At 44.8% G+C, this 18906-nt stretch overlaps 1 protein-coding gene across 7 annotated transcripts in view; it reads left to right on the top strand.

Moving 5' to 3' along the window:
• Prkag2 (protein kinase AMP-activated non-catalytic subunit gamma 2) overlaps window positions 1-18906 on the top strand; it is a 238918-nt gene that overhangs the window by 157238 nt on the left and 62774 nt on the right. For all 7 annotated transcript variants that reach the window (XM_004860360.4, XM_004860359.4, XM_087207710.1 and 4 more), the window contains one exon: window positions 17250-17319. In XM_004860360.4, coding sequence (XP_004860417.1) covers window positions 17250-17319 — 70 coding nt within the window. The remainder of the gene's footprint in view (window positions 1-17249; window positions 17320-18906) is intronic.

Genomic DNA, 18906 nt, shown 5'->3' with positions numbered 1-18906 from the left:
TTTTCCACTCCTTTGGAGGCTTGGCTTAGAGAACCAACCCTGCATCCCTGGCATCTTGAGACCTGGGTTCCAGATGACAGCTGCCCATTTTGGGCATGATTACAGGAGAGGTTGATTTTAGCCAGAAAAATAGAAATGGAAGCTGATGACTCAATAAAATGCTCTGTGAGGAACCACACAAAGGAGTCTCCAATATGATTTCTCCATCTCTGCCAAGGATTTTCTCTTCACACGGTGTATCAAAAGCACATTAAAAGCCCATTGCTTTTATTAGTTCTTTCACAAATTGGTAAATGGCTGTTCAGTTATCATGGTTGGGTCTGATTAAGCCATTCCATTTCCTTTCTGTGTATTTAATTTTTAAAATTAGAAACATCTGGACCAGGGTTTTGGTTTGCTCTTCTGATGATGACATTTCTCTAAGATGAAAAAGTCCTGGAGATCAGTTGCCCAAGGGTATAATTGTCCAGCTGTATACTTAAAAGTGTCTGAGAAGGTACATTTTATGCTACATGTATTTCACTACAATTTTTTAAAACTCCAATTTTTCTCTGATTATAAAACAAAAATAAAGAAGAAAATTAAAACTCCCTGCCACTCCAGCATTTCTGGACAGTGGGCACACTGTTATGCTTTTGCCCAGCCCTTGTTGTTCATGTCCCACCATCCCACCCCAGCCCTTTTTGTTCATGTCCCACCATCCCACCCCACCCCCAGTTTTTTGAGACAAGGTTTCCTGTGAAGCCCAGGCTGGCCTCAAATTCACTGCAATTCTCCTGCCTCAGCCTCCCAAGTGCTGAGATTACAGGCGTGCACAACTAGCCTTTACACACAGAAACAGAGACAACAAACGGAGACCCTCCTGGAGACGTTCTGCAGCTTAGCTTTTCACTTAATATTTTAATCAGGCACCTGTCTTCAATTTACAGGGTTGTTGTGAGAATGTTTTTGTTTAAAGCCTCATTTTTACAAGATTTAGTAAACAACCAGTATTGACTAATATTTTATACTATTCAAATAATTAAGCCAGTTACTGAGTCTGGTGCAGTAAACAACAAATGTTTTGAATAGCTTGGAGAACTTTTGTAACATAGCAAAGCCATCACATTGAGACTATATTGTTATTTGGATAAAAAATAGTGCATTTCCAATAGAGTTACTTAAGAGCAACCAGACTCTTAAGAAACTGAGAATCTGGCCCTTGGGCACCCGGGAGGCCAGGAAAGTGCTGGGCCTGTTGCTGGCCCAGGGCTCAGCTGGTTTTTTTTGTTTTGTCTTTTTAAGCAAAACCTTTATTGCACCATTTTAGATATACATAATGATAACATTCATCATAGGGAATTTGTACCTGTATGTGATATATCTTGCTTCTTTTTTTCCCACTTACCCCCCTCCCTTCAACCTCTCTTCCCTTCTTACAAAAGTTTTGTTTCTGTTTTTTCCTCCTATTCTTTTTTCCTTGTCCCTTCTTTCCTTTCCCACTCCCCCCTCCCTTGTTCCCCTTCCTATTTGAACATTTTCTTCCCATTTTCCAATATCTATTATACATTTTGGTCCTTAGTTCCACTTTCGATTTCTCACAATAGAGAAACAATGTGGTATTTAAACATGTGTGTCCAATTTATTTCACTTAAGAGTATGTTCTCAAGGTGCATCCATTTAGCTAGAAATGTCTGAACCTCATCCTTATGGCAGAGTCTTACTCCATTGTGTGTGTGTGTATATATATATACACACATATATATATACGTATATATATATGTTTTAAAATCGCATCTTCTTTATCCATTCATCAGTTAATGGGCATTTGGGCTGTTTCCAAGATTTAGCCATTACAAACTGTGCCACTATAAGCATAGCTGTGCATCTGTCACTGTGGTATGATGCTTTTAATTCTTTCAGGATGATGTGAAGAAGAGGAATAGCTGGGTCAAATAGTTTTAGTTTCTTGAGAAATCTCCACACTGATTTCCACAGTGGTTGCACAGTCTACACTCCCACCAACAGCGGAGCAGGGTTCCTTTTTCCTCACATCCCCGCCAGCATTGGTTATTGGTTGATGTCTTGATAGCACCATTCTTTCTGGACCAAGATGGAATCTCAGTGTTTTAATTTGCATCTCTCGAATGACCAGTGATGTTGAACATTTTTAAATATATTTAGTTGCCATTTCTACTTTTTTATCTGAGAAGTGTCTATTCATTTCAGATGTCCCTGTTTGGATTTAAATTTGGGGGCTCTGATTTTTTTGAGTTCTTTATCTATTCCAGATATTAGTCCTTTGTCTGAGGAACATCAGCTGTCAGTTTTGAGAAGCAGACAGAACAGGTAAAGCGTTTTCCTTCTCCGAGCTGTCTTCATTCCTGGCCTGGAATCTGGCCTCTCACTTGATTGTGTCTCGTCTAGCAATTAAAAGTTGGCTCAGGTATCTGGATACCAACTGGAGTGTCTACACCCTCTGTTAGTCCACTTTCCGTTGCTATAAACACAGTCCCACAGAGGGGGTAAGTTTTAACCAAAGAGCTTTTGATTCATCGTTCTGGTCCAAGGTGAAAGGGTTGCCTCTGGTAATGGCCTTACTGAAACAGAGTGTGCATGTGAACATGCTTCCGTGTGTGCATGTGTGCATGTGTTCGTGCTCTGCTCTCTTCTTATAAAGCCACCGTGATTCACACATGGGGTACCATCCTATGGCCTTGTCTAACTGTAAGTCACCCCCCAAGGCACCGCCTCTAAGTACAGTGAGATTAAGTCTCTGCCATTAAGTTTTAATACCTCACAAAAAGCTGGAGGGTCAGAGGGGACCCACCAGATTCAAACCATCGCAACACCCATATTTAATGATACTGGCCTTGAGATATACTATCAATATGGCTCCTTCTTTTCCAGAACATAGGAATGAATTGTGGAAATAACTTTCTTATGTCTGGTATGTTGAAACACTGCTAGTGGAAAATATGTGCTTGTTCATTCAGAATTTGTTCTGGCCGCATGGGGTGGTGCACACCTGTGATCCCAGCACTTGGGAGGCTGAGGCAGGAGGATCACCATGAGCTCAAGGCCCGCCTGGGCTACACAGTGAGTTCAAGAAGGAAGGGTCCAAGACAGTCTCCCCTGAACAAAGCAAAATCCATTTTTTATTTTTCTGAAAAACAGAGGCAGCAAACAGAAGCAGCAGTAGAATAGGCATATATTGCATGGGGAAAAAAAATCCAAACACAAGTAATAAAAGGTCTATGCAAAACAGAAGTAGTTAAAGAGACTGCTTCTTAAATAAACCACCCAGAACCAAATGGGGGAAGATGGTATTGCATTTATAAGTACATTTTTTTAGTAAGTAGAAAAAAAAGTCAAATTTTATTTCCATTCAAACAGTGTTGCAACAAGTTAGTGTGGATGGAAATAAAATCTGGCTGATTGCTCAGTCACCAATCCCATCACTAGTGAAGAAGGGCACAGCAGCTCAATACGGTACTAGGAATTCTGGAGGCACCAGTCTACTCCCTTCTCTTCCCCTCCAGTCTTATGCCTGAAATTCCCAACTGATGCAGACTGTCCTCAGCCTAATTAGGAGCTTCTGTGCCTCATTTCCAGCTTTTCTTTAATGCACAAGGCAGCATTAAGTGATATAGTCTGGGCCCTCAGTCATCTGTACTGGAAACGGCTGCTGGACAGCGTGGTGGGTGTGGTTCTGGATGCTGAGGTCCTCAAGAATGTGCCGAGAACAGTCCTATTTTATACTGTGTCATGTCTGCATGTGTCCTCATCCCATCCTGCACTCAATGCCACCAGGCACATTTGGTGGCAAATAATGTATGAAAGTGTCATTTGCAGTCTTAAAATAGTCATGGACAGGGTTGGAGAGGGGGAGAACAGATCTTGACTGTTTCTCTGGAATCTGTGTCCTAAGTTTCTCCACCGTTCTTGGAATGTAATATTTTTTCCTTCTTTTCTCTTTATAAATCAATAGAGACATTCAGCACATTTGGTTTCTTTTCTTTTTCTTTTCTTTCTTTTTTTTTTTTAGCATGTTTGGTTTCTTAAAGCAAAAGACTTCCCATTCCAGCCGGCAACAGTTAGCCTCCTCCGCCTGGTTCTGGATTGTGAAAGCAGGGACTTGGACCCACGCCCACTCGTGGATGCCAGCTGGGGCCAGGCCTGTACTATTTCATCCATCCTCTGGCCAGCCCTGCCCAGGAGGTATTACTATCTCCCTGTTGTTGGGTGAACACCAAGGTTTAGAAAGATAAAATCTGCTTGGATGTGATGAGTAGGAAGTGGTAGAAGCATGACTCAGCTCTGAGAGGGACTTTGGAAATCTGAGTTCTTTTCACTTTATCAAAGAGCAGCATTTACTGACCGCCATCCTGAGCCAGGCACACGGTGGGTCAGCCTGAGGCGCAGGGACTGATCAGGTCTGCAGGTGCTGGCTAAGACGCACTGGGATTCAGAGCGAGGAGAGGCAGGAGGTCAAAATGCAGGCATGGTGGCACGTGCCTGTAATCCCAGCACTCAGGAGGCTGAGGCAGAAGGATCACCATGAGTTCAAGGCCAACCTGAAGAACATAGCAGGACCTGTCCCCCAAAATATGCCTCATTTCCCCAGTCACTATTTACGTCCTTCATTTTATATATCCCCTGGTCACTGATTGACTTTGAGAATACACCAAGTCCCCAATTTATGAACATTCAAGTTGCCAACTTTCACAGGTGGAAGACTCACTTCGTTGGCTTACAGACGAATCCAACTTAGAAGTATTCTCCAAGGACGGAGCTCATTTGTAAGTTGGGGACTTACTGTACTCTTTAAAATCTTAATTCAAATCAGGAACAATTGATGAATACCCTTTTGAGCTATTATCTTGGCTCGTTTGAATTCTGGGATGTTATTGACTCAAACTCCCTATCCCCATGCAATCAAGTCAGTCTCTATTCCTAACTCAGGAAACAACAGCAACAATTTTGACTTTATTTATTCATACCACCCAGGACATTGGCAGCCCTTCCCCTATACCCTAATTAATGGAGTCAATCCTTCAAAAATATTTGCTTAGCTAAATATATCATTAGGATTCCAGCACTTGTGTATGAAATAAATGGTAGCTTTTCTCATTGCCATGAAGCATATTTTCCATTAAGATCTTTTAAAAATTTTTTAGCTATTCCAGGTTTTCTTGGGTCATCAGATAACATTTATATTTCTTTGTGGCCCTGGTAAACAATGATGTGCTTCTAAGTTTTTAAACCTTATCACAATAAAGCACTGTGCTGTCCTACTAAGATTTCAGTCTTTAAAAAAATAAAATGGGCTGGGGAATTAGCTCAGTGGAACTGTGCCTGCCTCATAAACACAAGGTCCTAAATTCGATCCCTGGTTCCAAAAAAAAAAAAAAATCGATTGCATTTCCAGTCATGATAGTTTAATCACTGGTAAAAAATTCCAGGGTTTAAAAGGCACACCATCAACTATGCATGGTGGTGCATGCCCATAATCCCAGCACTTGGGAGGCTGAGGTGGGAGGATTGCAAATTGGAGCCCAGCCTGGGCAATTTAGCAAGAACCTATCTCGAAAAAATACAAAAGCCTGAGTATGTGGCTTAGTGAAAAGACCCTGAAGTTCAATCCATACCAAAAAAAAAGGGTCTAAAACGATTGCTGTTGTTTTCTGAAGAATGCCTATAAGGGCCAGGGATTTAGCTCAGTGGTTCTGCCGCCTGCCTTGAAAGCTCAAGGTCTGGAGTTCGATCCCCGGTACCAAAACATAAATAAATAAATAAATGCTGCTATGTAGATTTTCAAAAAACAACAACAACAACAAATCAAAAAAAAAAGGAGGGGGGGCTGGAGATTTAGCTCAGTGGTTTCGCTGCCTGCTGCACAAGCACAAGGACCCGGAGTTCAATCCCCAGTACCAAAAAAACCCAGAATGCCTACAGAACAACAAACAAGTAGAAAGGTAATGTAATTCTGCTCACGTATTTCCTGAGTAGTACCTGTAGTTTGGGCAGTACTTCCCAGGTTCAACGTGGGAAAATTTCATTTTCAAGGGTGAGTTCAATAACAATGCAAGCTGAGCTTCCTTGACCCCCCTCCATCCCTTCCTCTCGTTCCTCCTCCTCCTTCCTTTTTCTATCCCAGTGTACTGTCTCTGTCCCCTATCAGACAGCATAGTAAAAGCCTAGGAGGAAAATGATGATGCCCAGGCATCTGTCCCTTCACACCACTGATACTTGAAATAAAGTCCTTCTTCAACTCTAGATAATTGTTCTGCTTTTAAAACCAAAATTGCAACACACCTACTGTGCCATGTAGGTTTCAGTAATGTTCCTTGTTTTTGTTTTGTTTTGAGACAGGATATCAATTTGCAGTTCAGGTGGTCCTGAACTCACTATGGACCCCAGGCTGGCCTGGAACTCGAGGCAATCCTCCTGCCTCAGCCTCCCTAGGGCTGGTATTACAGGCGTGCACCATCACACCTGACTGAGAGAATTTTCTTGAAACGATCTTTGCCCTCAACCACCTGCAATGCAACTTGCTATTTCTACCCTATTTTATTTTTTTTCCTATCCTATTTTATTTTAAAGTAAATAAGTGACTGTTTTTATAGGAGTTGGCCCAATAAATGGCCTCCATGGTCCATGAACAAGTCGCAGCTTAACAACACTGGTTGCAACCTCTTTTTCTCGAAGCCCTGTAGTTGAAGTAGTGAATGGGCCTGTGTTGTGCTGTCAGTGGCCACTTCTCGCTAAATCAAGGTGTATTCCTACATCCTTTTCCTTTCTCTTCCTGCTTCAGCAGGAGGACTGTCTCCTCAGGGAAACAGCGTCCCCTCTTTTCGTGTGTGTGCCCCAGCTCCTAGGGTCTGGCTTTTTCTGCGCACTCTTATCTTCTCAAATCACTTTTCCCAAAGCTAGGGGTGAGGACCCCACAATATGCAAGATGATTTCAGGTGGGATGAAGAGGAATGTTGCTATGGCTACATGTTTGTGTTTCAGGAAAAAAAATATCTAGAACATTAAAGTCTGATTTCATCAAATTTTTGCCTAAGATGGATTGTTTTTTAAAACGGCCCATTTAAGCTGGGTATCTTTGCATGTACCTACAATCCCAGCCACTTGGGAGACTGAAGCAGGAGGATCTCAAATTCAAGGCCAGCCTCAGCAACGTAGCAGAAACCCCATCTCCAAAAGGGTCAGGGTGGCTATTCAAAAATAAGCCCAAGGTGCCAGGGTTTAGCTCAGTGGTTCTGCCTCCTGCCTCACAAGCGAAAGGTCCTGAGTTCAATCCCCAGTACCAGAAAAACAAAAACAAAAACAAAAAAACCCCAAGAATTGGTACCGCCTCTGAGTATACTTTTTAAAACTCAAACTTAGTAGCCTCCTCAGTCACATATTTATTGCCTCCCTGTTTCTGTGGACCACATTCCAGGTATAGCTCAGCTGAGTCCTCTGCCTCAGGGTCCCTTGCCAAGCTGGCCCCCGTGAAGTCAGCTAGGCCCAGGTCTCATCTGAAGGACCCACGGGGGCAGGATCTGTCTCCAAGCTCCTGTGATAGGTGGCCGAATTTAGAACCTCAATTGCTGTCACATGGCTTCTCCAACATGCCCACCACTTCCCAAGTGAGAGCCAGCAAGAGTCTGGGGGAGAGGGATGGGACACCGATGCCACCACCCTGAGCACACAGGGACCTGTGGTGGAAGTGCTGTTCATATTTGCCACCTTTGCTGTGCTGTCTGTGAGCAGGTCACCCAAATACTCAATGGGATGGATGAAGCTCCAGATCATTTCACTGCGTGAAACAGTCCCGGTGTAAAAGACTTCTATGCTGTGTGATTCTATGTGTATGAATTCTAGAAAATATTCATAATGACATTGAGCAAAAGTAGACCAATGATTTCCTGGGACCTGGGGTAAAAGAAAGCGTGAAACAGAGGGGATATGAGTATACTTTTGGGATGCTTAGAATGTTCTGTATCTTGTTTTTGGTGGTGATATGTTACCACATCCTTAAAATGGATATGGGTTGCTTTAGGTAAACTTCACAAGAGAAAGAGACACTAAACCTTGTTCCTAAGATGTCCTTTTTTGTTTTTATTTTTTGAGACAGGGTCTCCTTATGTAGCCCAGGCTGGCCTTGAACTGTAGGTGATCCTCCTGCCTTGGCCTCCTGAGTGCTGGGATTACAGATATGGCCACCACACCCAGCTAAAATGTCCATTTTGAGGGATGTAGATCCAACTTCTGCATTTATTTGGCACTGTCCCAAATTCACCTAAGCACACTAATTAGCTGTGTCACACAGCAGATGATAAAGATCACAGCTGTCCCCAGAGTGTAGAAGAAGCCGTAGAGGTGTGAGCAAATCTCTCTCTTTCTAGCCTAAATCATGTGCTTCCTTTTACTCATTTTAGGTAGAGCACAGAACAAAAATCGAAGCGTTCTGCCTCAAACATTTTTGTGAACTGTTCATCAATCTATGACCACAACTTCTGTAAATGAAAGGAATCAGAAAAAGCTGCTATACTAATAATTCTGGGCAGGGTTAAGGAATAGGCTGGTAGTAGGTAGAGAGAGTAGAGCCAGTAGAGAAAGTGGTTCTTGTGAAGTTATATTAATCTGTGCACTGCTCCACAACATAAATACAACTCATTTCAAAATAGGGACCTAGGCTCACTAAGAGTTTGAAAAGTTAGTTGAACTTGAGCAATTCTGACTTCCTCACTTGCTAAGTATTAAGATACAATGAATGCTAAGAGTGATCAACTGAATAGGATGTAAGTATTTCACTCTCACTAAGTCATGCTAAACACAATATTCCTAAACAGTAAGATGCTTTAATCATCAAATCATAGAAACAAATTTGGATTTGCTTGTGAGAGACTGGGGGCATAGCTGTTTCAGACGCTGACTAATGAGTTCCTGGAATGCAGGGTTTGAAGAATCGAGAGTTAGTCGTGTTGATCCTGTGTGGGTGTAGGATTCCTGCTTGGTATCTTCTGTGCCAGTTCCTAATCATGCCAGTGCATGTTGACCCGACAGATTCTTTGGTAAACTAACTACCATGGTTCCCAGCACATAGCAACTATTAAATAAATATGTAACTGAATGAATGGCTTGTCTTCAAAATTCTAACAGTGTCTTCTTTTTTTTTTTTTTTTTTTTTTTAAACAGTGTCTTACCTTTTTGGATTTTAGAAGATAATTCAACAAAGGGAATCCAGACAGAAAAAGAACTTTTTAGCTTAATCATTAGGTTTCTTTGGCCATTATTTAATAATACTTCCTTAGGTTTTCAGGTGACTTGAACTGTGGAAATTGGTTGGTACTCTTTCTGAAAAGACAGCAAAATAAATGCTCTTTAAAGGAACCTATAAAGAAATTTAAGGAGGACTTAACCTGATTTTATAGCATCTGAAGTCATTATCTGGGAAAATACTAAAAGGAATGAAACCTTTTCCCCAACTATAGCAATTAAAATCAGAAGAGGCAATAGTTATGGTGTTGGGGATGTTAGGTTTGGCAGTTTTTATCAAATTTCAGCACCACTTTAAAAGCCAATTATTTTCACGTAACAGAAGCTAAATTGTAGGGCGGTGGCAAAAGGTGGCAAAGCTTCTGCCAGGGCCACCCGGGACGGGAAGGGCTATCATGGGCTCCTCGGCCTTGACCAGCAGCTATACAAGGGAAATGTTTGCCGTCACTATTTCTCCAGACAAAATGTCAATCCCAATGCTCACAGGAAAGTGGCTATGATCATTTCTAAACAGGAAACGAGTGCAAGGGACACGTCAGTAAATTGGATGAAGTAACCTCTGAGCCCATTTAGGGTATTAAAAATCCACTGTTTACTCACCGAGCTCATTGACTCACTAATAATGAACAGTTCATTCAAATGATCTCTCAATGCCTACTGTGCGCCAGACTCCAGCCACACAAAGATGATGAAAGGCCCATTCTCCTTCAAAGAGCTGATGGGATTTAGAGGAAACAAAAAAGTAATAAATCCCAACCCAGTGTGGTAGACATAGGTGGGTTAAGAAAAGCCATTGACCACACAAGTTGTGGGAAGGGGAGGAAGGGAGGAAAGAGGACAAATCAGAAAAGACTTCCTGGTGAAGACTGAGCTAAAAACCCTAAAGGAATGAATAGGAACCAGCCCAGGGATGGGGAGTCAGCTATTGCAGTACATTTCATGAGTAATGCAGGGGGAGGGGGTTGCCATAGGATGAGCAGGAGAAGGTGCTGCAGTACCCAGTGTGGTCAAAATATATGGCAAGTGTCTAAATAAAACTTTATTATAGTAAAAGACCCATTGCCTCAAATCCCTCTCAAAATCCTCCCCCTTGCTTTGAACACACTGATCCCATCATTCTTGCCACTTTCTGAGGCAGCTCTGGAGTCCTCTTTCCTGAGTGTCTTTCTGTGGCTGCCTCAATGTCCTGAATTGATTCAAAACATTTTGACAATATCTGTCAAAAAAAACATGATGCAGTGCCTTCATCCACCTTATCCACTGGATCTGGCACCGTGGGACTTCTGGCTCTTCCCCAAAGTCAAAACAACCATGGAAGGGAAACATTTTGAATTGATTCAGGACATCAAAGCAGCCACGACAGCCCAACTTTCGTGATAAAAATATCACAGAAGAGGACTTCCAGGACTGCTGCAGAACGTGGCAAGGATGATGGGATCAGTGCATTCGAAGCAAGAAGGAGAATTTTGAGGAGTTTCATGGCAGTGTGTGAATTACCACAATCATTTCTCTAAATGTTAATTCTCACCGTAGTTTTTGATCATGCCTCACGAAGTAATCAGGGCCTGCTGAGGAGTCCACAGAGACATTCTGGAGGTTCCTGAGAGCCGCTGGTCGCGTGTCAGTGCAAGAGCAAAACGTCGCTCTAGTTTTAGGGTGGTAAACAGCGCTCGGCAAAGGGCAAGGCTGCACCTGTGCATGCTGTCCTGCTCGTCAGGCGTGGACCTGGAGCGGTCGTGGGCCAGGGATGAGCTGCCTTGGTAGACACCACCGTGACAGGATGAGAGGACACACGGACAGCTGTAGATGGACGGAGTGAGAACTGTCCCCGGGAAACTGCAGCGGAGATGAGGAGGCAGGAGGCAGAATAGAGCTCGGGAAGTTCAGGGGTGGCGCTGAGGGTGGTGTGGTGCCCAGAGACTGTCCTGGTCACTGTCACAGTGGAGGGAGTGAGCCAGGCATGCTCTGTGCTCACCCAGCACTGAGCACTTTCCCTCTGTCACACCGGACCCCGGGGGGACACCCTGCCAGCAGGGGGGAGCTCAAGGCAGACAGCAGGGCCCACGCAGAAGCTACACGTCTGTGTGCTGCGTTATTCAGGAGCTCCTTGTCCAAGCTCCACATTGATTTATTTCTTGCAGTAAGGGTTCTTTCCTAAGGCTGAGCGACTCACATCCGGCCTGGGTGCATTAAGGAGTGTTTTTTGGCAGTCATTTTATGATTAAATGTTCAGGCTAAAGTGTTCCCTTCCGAAAGTCATTCAGAATTTTACTGCACCCAGACACTATTATGTAAGGAAAACCTAAATAATTAAGCATTTTTTACCAACCAAAATATCACACTCGGGATGCTCCATCTTTTGCAGGCATCCTCTCTCTCTCCCTCTCTTTGTCTTTCTGTCTCTCTCTCTGAAGTTCTCTCTGTTTTTGTCTCGCTGTGTAGTTCAGGATAGCCTTAAACTCACTACATAAACCAGGCTGGGCTCAAACGCACAGCGATCCTCCTGGCTCAGCCACACAGGATGCCACCACACCTGGCAACAAGCATCCTTTCAATAAAGCCTGATGAGGGCATTCTGTTCCTCCCACCACAGGAGAGTCTGGGAGCCCCAGCCTGGCTGCAGAGGCAGTGGAGTGTAGGCAGAAATGTCCACTGAGGTGACACAGACAGGTCCAGGTAGGAGACCCCGTGCCTCTGCCACAGCAAGGCCATCTAGTTCTCCACGGGAGATGGGCAGAGGTTATCTGTCAGGAGGATGGGTGGTAGCAGTTTAGTCTGTTTATTCCACATTAGGCGAGCCTGCTGCTGATGGAGAGACATGACGGTGTCATGAACATGAGCTCTCTCTGTGGACGAAGGACGTGGCTCAGCCCTTCCCCTCTCCCGGCTTCCCCTGCCTGCCTGAAATGGCTAAAATTAAGCCTGGCATAAGTCCCTTGAGACCTTAACAAAACATCACCATAAAAGGACAGCTGATGACCACCGATCTTAAATCATTTACCAACCACTGCTCTCCCTCTGGCCCTGTGATCATTCACATGTGTGCCTACAAAGCTTCCGAAGCCCTCAATTCCCCAAAATCCACTGACTGTGCTATGGAAAACTATTGCCTCTATCTTTTCCTAAAATTGTGTGACTATTTCTTTTTAAGGAAGAAAATGTAAGATGTTTTGGTGAGTAAAACCTGTCGAAATAAATCCAACTTCACCAGCGTATCACACTTTTATTTTGGGCTTCTCGTGTACACCCATTATCAAGTAAAGCAGCACAAGACATTTTGTTTCTTTTTCCTTTTTTCCTTTTTTTGGGGGGTGGGGGGAGTTAGTTTTTTGAGACAGGGTCTCGCCATGTAGTTCAGACTGGCCTTGAACTCACTCTGTAGCCCAGGATGGCCTCGAATTTGTGGTGATCCACTTGCCTCAGCCTCCTGAGTGCTGGGATTATAGGTATGCATCAACACACCTGGCAACATTCTGTTTCAATTTCTATTCTCTACCAACATCCACAGTGGTGGCTGTGGACCTTTGTAGGTAAGGACCATTTATGCAGGGCCCACGGCCTCTGATTAACTGTCCTTTGTGTCCCTCAAAAACAGCCATCAGGGTTACAGGTGAAATTGATGGAGCTCCTAATCTGCAAACACCAATAGAGATTCATTTTTTCATTATACTAAAATGACTGCAAGAAGCCAGATGTGGTAGTGCATGCCTGTAGTCCCAGCACTTAGGAGACTGAGGCAGGAGGATCACTGTGAGTTTGAGGCCAGCCAGGACCAGACAGACCTTGGCTCAAAAAAACCACGAAGTAATAATAATAATAATAATGATAATTACTGCAAGAAACAAAAGTGTAGACTTTTTAAACTGAAGATGATTGACACTTCCACTACACCATTAAAAAACCTTTTTTAACTTGAAGATCAATGTAAATTTACGTACAGTTGACGATATATTACAGAGGGATCTTGTATACCCTTTACCTTGTTCTCTGCAGTGGTAACATGGTGCAAAACTATACACCACAGGAGACACTGGATCTGTCGTATGTTACTGATGAAAATGTGAAATGGTACAGCCCCTATGGGAAACAGTTTGGCAGATCCTCAAAATGTTAAACACAGGTTTACCACTATAATTCATAGCAACATTATTTATAATGGCCTGAAAACAGAAACCACCTAAAGCCCTTCAACAGATGTGTGAATAAACAAAATGTGGTACATACAATGTAATATTACTCAGCAGTAAAAAGAAATGAAAGTTATTGACAGGTTACAATAAGAGTGAACCTCAAAAAGATTTCCCCCAGGAAGCTAAGGCAGGAAGGTCTCCATGAGTTCAAGACCAATCTAGAACACATAGTGAGTTCAAGGCCAGCCTGAACTACATGACAAGACACTGTCTCAAAAACAAAACAAAACAAAAATTTTAAAGCCAGTCACAAAAGACCATATATTGTATGATTCCGTGTGTGTGAAATTTCCAGAATAGGGAAATCAACAGAAACAGCAAGTAGATGAGCGGTGGCCTAAGGATGGGTGTGGGGCTGAGCAGGTAATGGGGAATGACTGATAATGGCTACAAAGTTTGGCTTTGGGATGATCAAATATTGTAAACTCAAATAGTTACACAACTCTGAATATACTGAGTATCATTGAATTGGAGACTTTAAATGGGTGAGTTGCTTTTTTTTCATTTTTGGGGGACAGGATCTTGCTATATAGTTCAAACTCACAGTAATCCTCCTGCCTCAGCCTCCTGAGTGCTGGGATTACAGACCTGACCACCACACCCAGCTCCAATGTTTTTTTCCAATACTTTTTTTTTAAAAACCCAAATTGCCATTTCCTCCACAATGTCAACCTGACTTGCTTCATGGAGAAAACTGTATGGTGTCAAAGCTGGACACGGACATCCTCCAGTCAAGAGGCAGAACAATTCCCTGAGCACAAAGTCCCCTTGTGTTGTCCTTTTACAGCCATAAGCCCTGCTGTCCACCTCTGACCCCTGACCCCCAGCAGCCACTCATTTATTCTCCATTTCTCTAAGTTTGTCATTTCAGGGTGTAACATGAGTGAATCATACAATGTGATCAGTGGAGACTGGCTGTTTAGACGCAGCATAATTTCCTGGGGATTTATCCAAGTTTGTATCTGCATCAATAGTTCATTCTTTTTTATTGCTGAGTAGCTTTCCAAGTGATCACTGGATCACTGTCATTTAACTCCTCACCGCTGGTGACATCCATCATTTCCCGTTGGGGATATTACCAGTGACACCGCTGTGAACTGTCCTGGGTAAATAGAAGTTTTCATTTCCCTGAGATAAATGCCCAAGGGCGTAACTGAGTTGCTGCTTGGTCATTGCATATTTAATTTCAGAAGAAGCTGTCAAGTTGTTTTGCAGAGCACTGCTTACATTTTTTTTTCCCCACCAGCAGTGTAGAAGTGACTCTTTCTCTGCATCCTCACCGGCTTCTTGGTGCTATTGCCATTTTTATCCTAGCCTGGGCTGGGGATTTAGCTCAGTGGTTCCACCGCCTGCCTCCCAAGCCCAAGGTCCTGAGTTTGATCCCTGGTACAAAAAAAAAAGTGTGTCATATCCTAGCCTAATAGGTGTGTAGTGATAGCTCATTGAGGTTTTAATTTGTATTTCCCCAATGGTGGATGATGTCTTTTCATGTGTTTATCTGCCATCTGTGTATCATTCTTAGTGAATCATCCCTTTGTGTCTTTTGCCCACATCTCAACTGGATTGTTTTCTGGGTTTTGAAAGTTCTTCATGTAGGCTAGAAACTAGTCATTTGTTAGCTCTGTAGTTTCCAAGTATTTTCTTTTCCTTTTACAGGGTCTTTCAAGGAACAAAAGTTCCCAATTTTAATAAGATCCAATTTACCACATTTTTTTCTTTTATCGAGAATGTTTCTGATGTCAAATCTAACTCTGACGAATCCTAAGGTGTAATGCTTACGTTAGGTATACTTTTTTTTTTTTTGCCTTTGGGCCCAAACTCCAACACTTTTGTATAAAACCTTTGCCAAAAACTGATTTGGCATATTTGTATGGGTCTTTTTTTCTGGGGTCTCTATTAATCATTATATCTATTGCTCTGCCAATATCACACAGTCTTGATTACTACAGCTATGTGGTAGGCTTTAAAGTGAGTAGTGAGACTTCTCCATTTCATTATTATTTCTCAAGATTATTTTAGATATTCTACAAACAAAAAACCCTTCTGCAGAATAGAAATTGTATTAAGCCAAAGGATGACTTTGGGGGGTAACTGACATACTATTTTCTTGGGTCTTCCAATTCATGAAAATGAGAAACTTCTCCTTTTACATTTCATCTATATTTTGTGATTTTCAATATACGGACCCTGTATGTGATTTGTTTATACATAAGTATTAACTTTCTTTGCAGAGATTGTAAACCATATTGTTTTTGTATCAACTTCCACATGTTTATATCATTATACAGAAATGCAATTGACTTTTGTGTGCTGATCTTGTATCCGATGACCTGGCCAAACTCAGTAGTTCTAGGAATTTTGTTTTGTTTTTGTAGTTAACAAGGTCGTTTGCATCATTTTACTTCTTCCTTTCCAATCTGCCTTTTATTCCCTTTTCTTGCCTTATTGCAGTGGCTAAAACCTTCTGACCTAGATTGGAGAAACGACATCTTTGCCTTGTTCGCAAGCTTAGAGGGATAGTATCCAACCTTGTAAGATGTAGGTTTTTTAACCACAAAACATCTTTAAAAATTCATTTTTCCAGACATGGTGGCATATGCCTGTAGTCCTAGCACTTGGGAGGCTGAGGCAGGAGGATCGCTGTGAATTTGAGGCCAGCCTGGGCTAGTGAGTTCAAGACCAGCCTGAACTACATTGCGAGACCATCTCAAAAAAAAAAATCGTTTTGTCTTTTTCCCCTCCCCCAGGTCTCGTCCCTTGGCGGGAGGGTTGATTTAAGGCCTAGCAATCGCTAAGAGGAGGTGACAAAGCAGCCGAAGGGTCGGAAGATGTATCAGCACTTCCCGCAGGAATGACAGGACTGTCCCCCGCCCCCCCCCCCGACGGAGGAAGGCAGTGGGTGGGGGGCTCTGAAGCCCGGATCAGCTACCGTAGCTCGAGTCCCGGCCCTGGATCGTCAGGGCCAGGCCGGGCGGGGACGGCAGACACCAGCTTGCTGCAGGCTCTGCCAGCCTCGCCGCCTGCCAGCTGGACTTGGCGCCAGGACAGACTCAGATACCCAGGGCCAGGGTGGCAGAGAGGCCAGGCCAGATTTAGATTGCGTGAGCTTTTGGCAGGAGCTGCCTATTGGAGGAGAGGATGGGCAAAGAATAGAGGAAGCAAACTGAGGCTTCCCTGCGGGGAGAGTCGGCTGGCAGCTGAGTGCCTCCGCACCCTGCACGTGATCGGGCCCGGCTTCCTTGTAAGGACCGGGACCGCCAGCCACCTAGGCAACCTAACAGACGAACGCAAGAGCAAAGAAAGACTGACTGGCGCGGGCCCAAGCCCCCCGGGGGTGCGGCAGCCTAGACTCCGCCCCCAACTGCACCTGCTCAGGTCGGGCCAGCAGGGGGCGCGGGGACGGCGAGTGGGGATGTGCGGCAGGCCGGGGCCGAGGATGCGGTGAAGAAGCTTCCTCGCCGCAGCTCACGTGTGGCTGGGCTCGGGCTCCCCTTCCCACGCTGCCTCCCGGCGGGCCGTACCAAAGGCGCAGGGGAGCGGAGCGTGCCACTCGCCACAGCCACCTGCGGCCTCGCCGCCCGCAGCCCCGCCCCTCACGCCCCGGCTACTCAGAGGCCCCGCCCCGGATCCGCCCCGCTTCCCGCTCGCGGGCTTTGCCCCACCCCTCCCGCGGGCTCCGCCCCAGCCCCGTAGGCCCCGCCCCCGGCGCGGCGGAGCGAGGCTGGAGCGCCGGGCCGGCCGCGAGCCCGCCGGCCGGGGACGAGCGCCGCGGCCCATGCTGATCGCTGTCCTCCTCCTCCCCCTCAGGCGGCGCTGGCGGCGGCCCCCGGACCCGCGGAAGCCGGCATGCTGGAGAAGCTGGAGTTCGAGGAGGAAGGTGAGTGCGCGCCCGCCGCCCGCCGCGCGCCGCGCATCCCCGCCGGGACCCCGCGCAGCCGCGCCCGTCCGCTCCTGCGGCTGCGTCCTGCGGGCGCCCGGCGTCCGGCCGCACCAAGGGGCGGCCCTTTTGTCCTCGCCGCCGGGCCGGGATCCGAGCCAGGTGTCAGCGGCCCCGCGGAGCGCGTCATGGGCACCAGGGACCGGCGTCCCGCTTGCCGCCCGAGCTCCATGCTGCACGCCGGCTCCTTATCGGCGGTGGAAAAGCCTCCAACAGGGCGTGTCTGCTCCTGACGGGCAAAGTTAAATCGCGGAACCCAAGCGGCGCACGAGGTGGCTCGAGTTCAGCGACCCTCGCTCTGGGTCATTTCTGTCGCCTCTCCGCCCCGCTCGGGTTTTCTTCTCCCTGCCCTATTTTCATCTTGTGATCATCTTACAGGTAAATAGCCTGGACCTTATTTTGAGACTGTTAGCATTTGAAGGGGACGAGCTTGCTCCTTAGCAGAATTAATATTTAAAACGATGTAATGAGCTTCCCCAGTATTCTGCTCAGAAGCTGTTAGCCTTTGAAGGGGATGAGCTTGTGCTCTGAGAAAATTAATATTTAAAATGGAATCCGATGAGCTCCAAGTCGAAAGAGAACTTTATATAAGATACTTGACAGTTTGGGAAATTTAAAAGGCCTCCTCACTGTCTTGTGGGCTCCCATTATTTATTTAGTGACTTCTCTTTTTTCCAAGAGTATTGATAGAATAAAGCTCCGGAAACAAAGAATGTGCCATGTGGATGCTATCCCTTGTGCCAACTTTACTTTAATACCCCTGTTCATTTATGATCAGGCAATTACTTAAATAAGCGTGCACAGCCGACTCGGGAGCACTATAACCCGGGAACATGAGTGCATTCTCCACAGCATCTGGCAGACATGTTGGCTACAAGGTAACACATCCTTATTAAAAGACCCTTTCTGTATTTATTATTAACAGCATTTCAGAATTGTCCTGGATTTAATTTGTTTTTTATCCTACCAAAAGATAAGCCAGTGTCTTAATTCAATTGCATCTTCTTTGGTGTTTATATTGCAGGGCACATTTTGACCACTGTCTGCAAAATGATACCTTGTGCCCTTTCCACTAATACTTTGAAAGTCTAGATCAGAGGTGATTTGTCTCTGATATTAGTAACAATGAGTCTACTACATTTAAATTGTTTGGAGATTAACATGGAGGCAGGAGACTGGAGAGAAGTATCTGTTAGAGGGGAACCTTCACACGTGTTTTAAGAACCCAGGCACCGGTTCAAATCTCAGTCTCACCTCCACCTCTTACCTGGCTGAGTGACCTTGGTCAAGTTGCTTAACCTCTCTAGGCCTTAGTTTCATTTGTAAAATGGAGCTAATGTCAAGATGTTTTGGGCCGGGGATTTAGCTCGGTGGTTCTGCTGCCTGCCTCACAAGCACAAGGTCCCTAGTTCGATCCCTGGTACAAAAAAAAAAAAAAAAAGATGTTTTGAGGATGGATGAGACTGTCTAAGTCATGGTATTTAGTACAATGGGAACCCATAGTAAGCACTTGGTAAATGTTAGTTA

This window comes from Heterocephalus glaber, unplaced genomic scaffold, assembly GCF_053883595.1.
Source record: "Heterocephalus glaber isolate CG9 unplaced genomic scaffold, H.glaber_assembly_v1.0 deba00000818, whole genome shotgun sequence".
Classification (NCBI taxonomy): domain Eukaryota; kingdom Metazoa; phylum Chordata; class Mammalia; order Rodentia; family Bathyergidae; genus Heterocephalus; species Heterocephalus glaber.
This window is presented reverse-complemented; position numbering and strand designations above follow the sequence as displayed.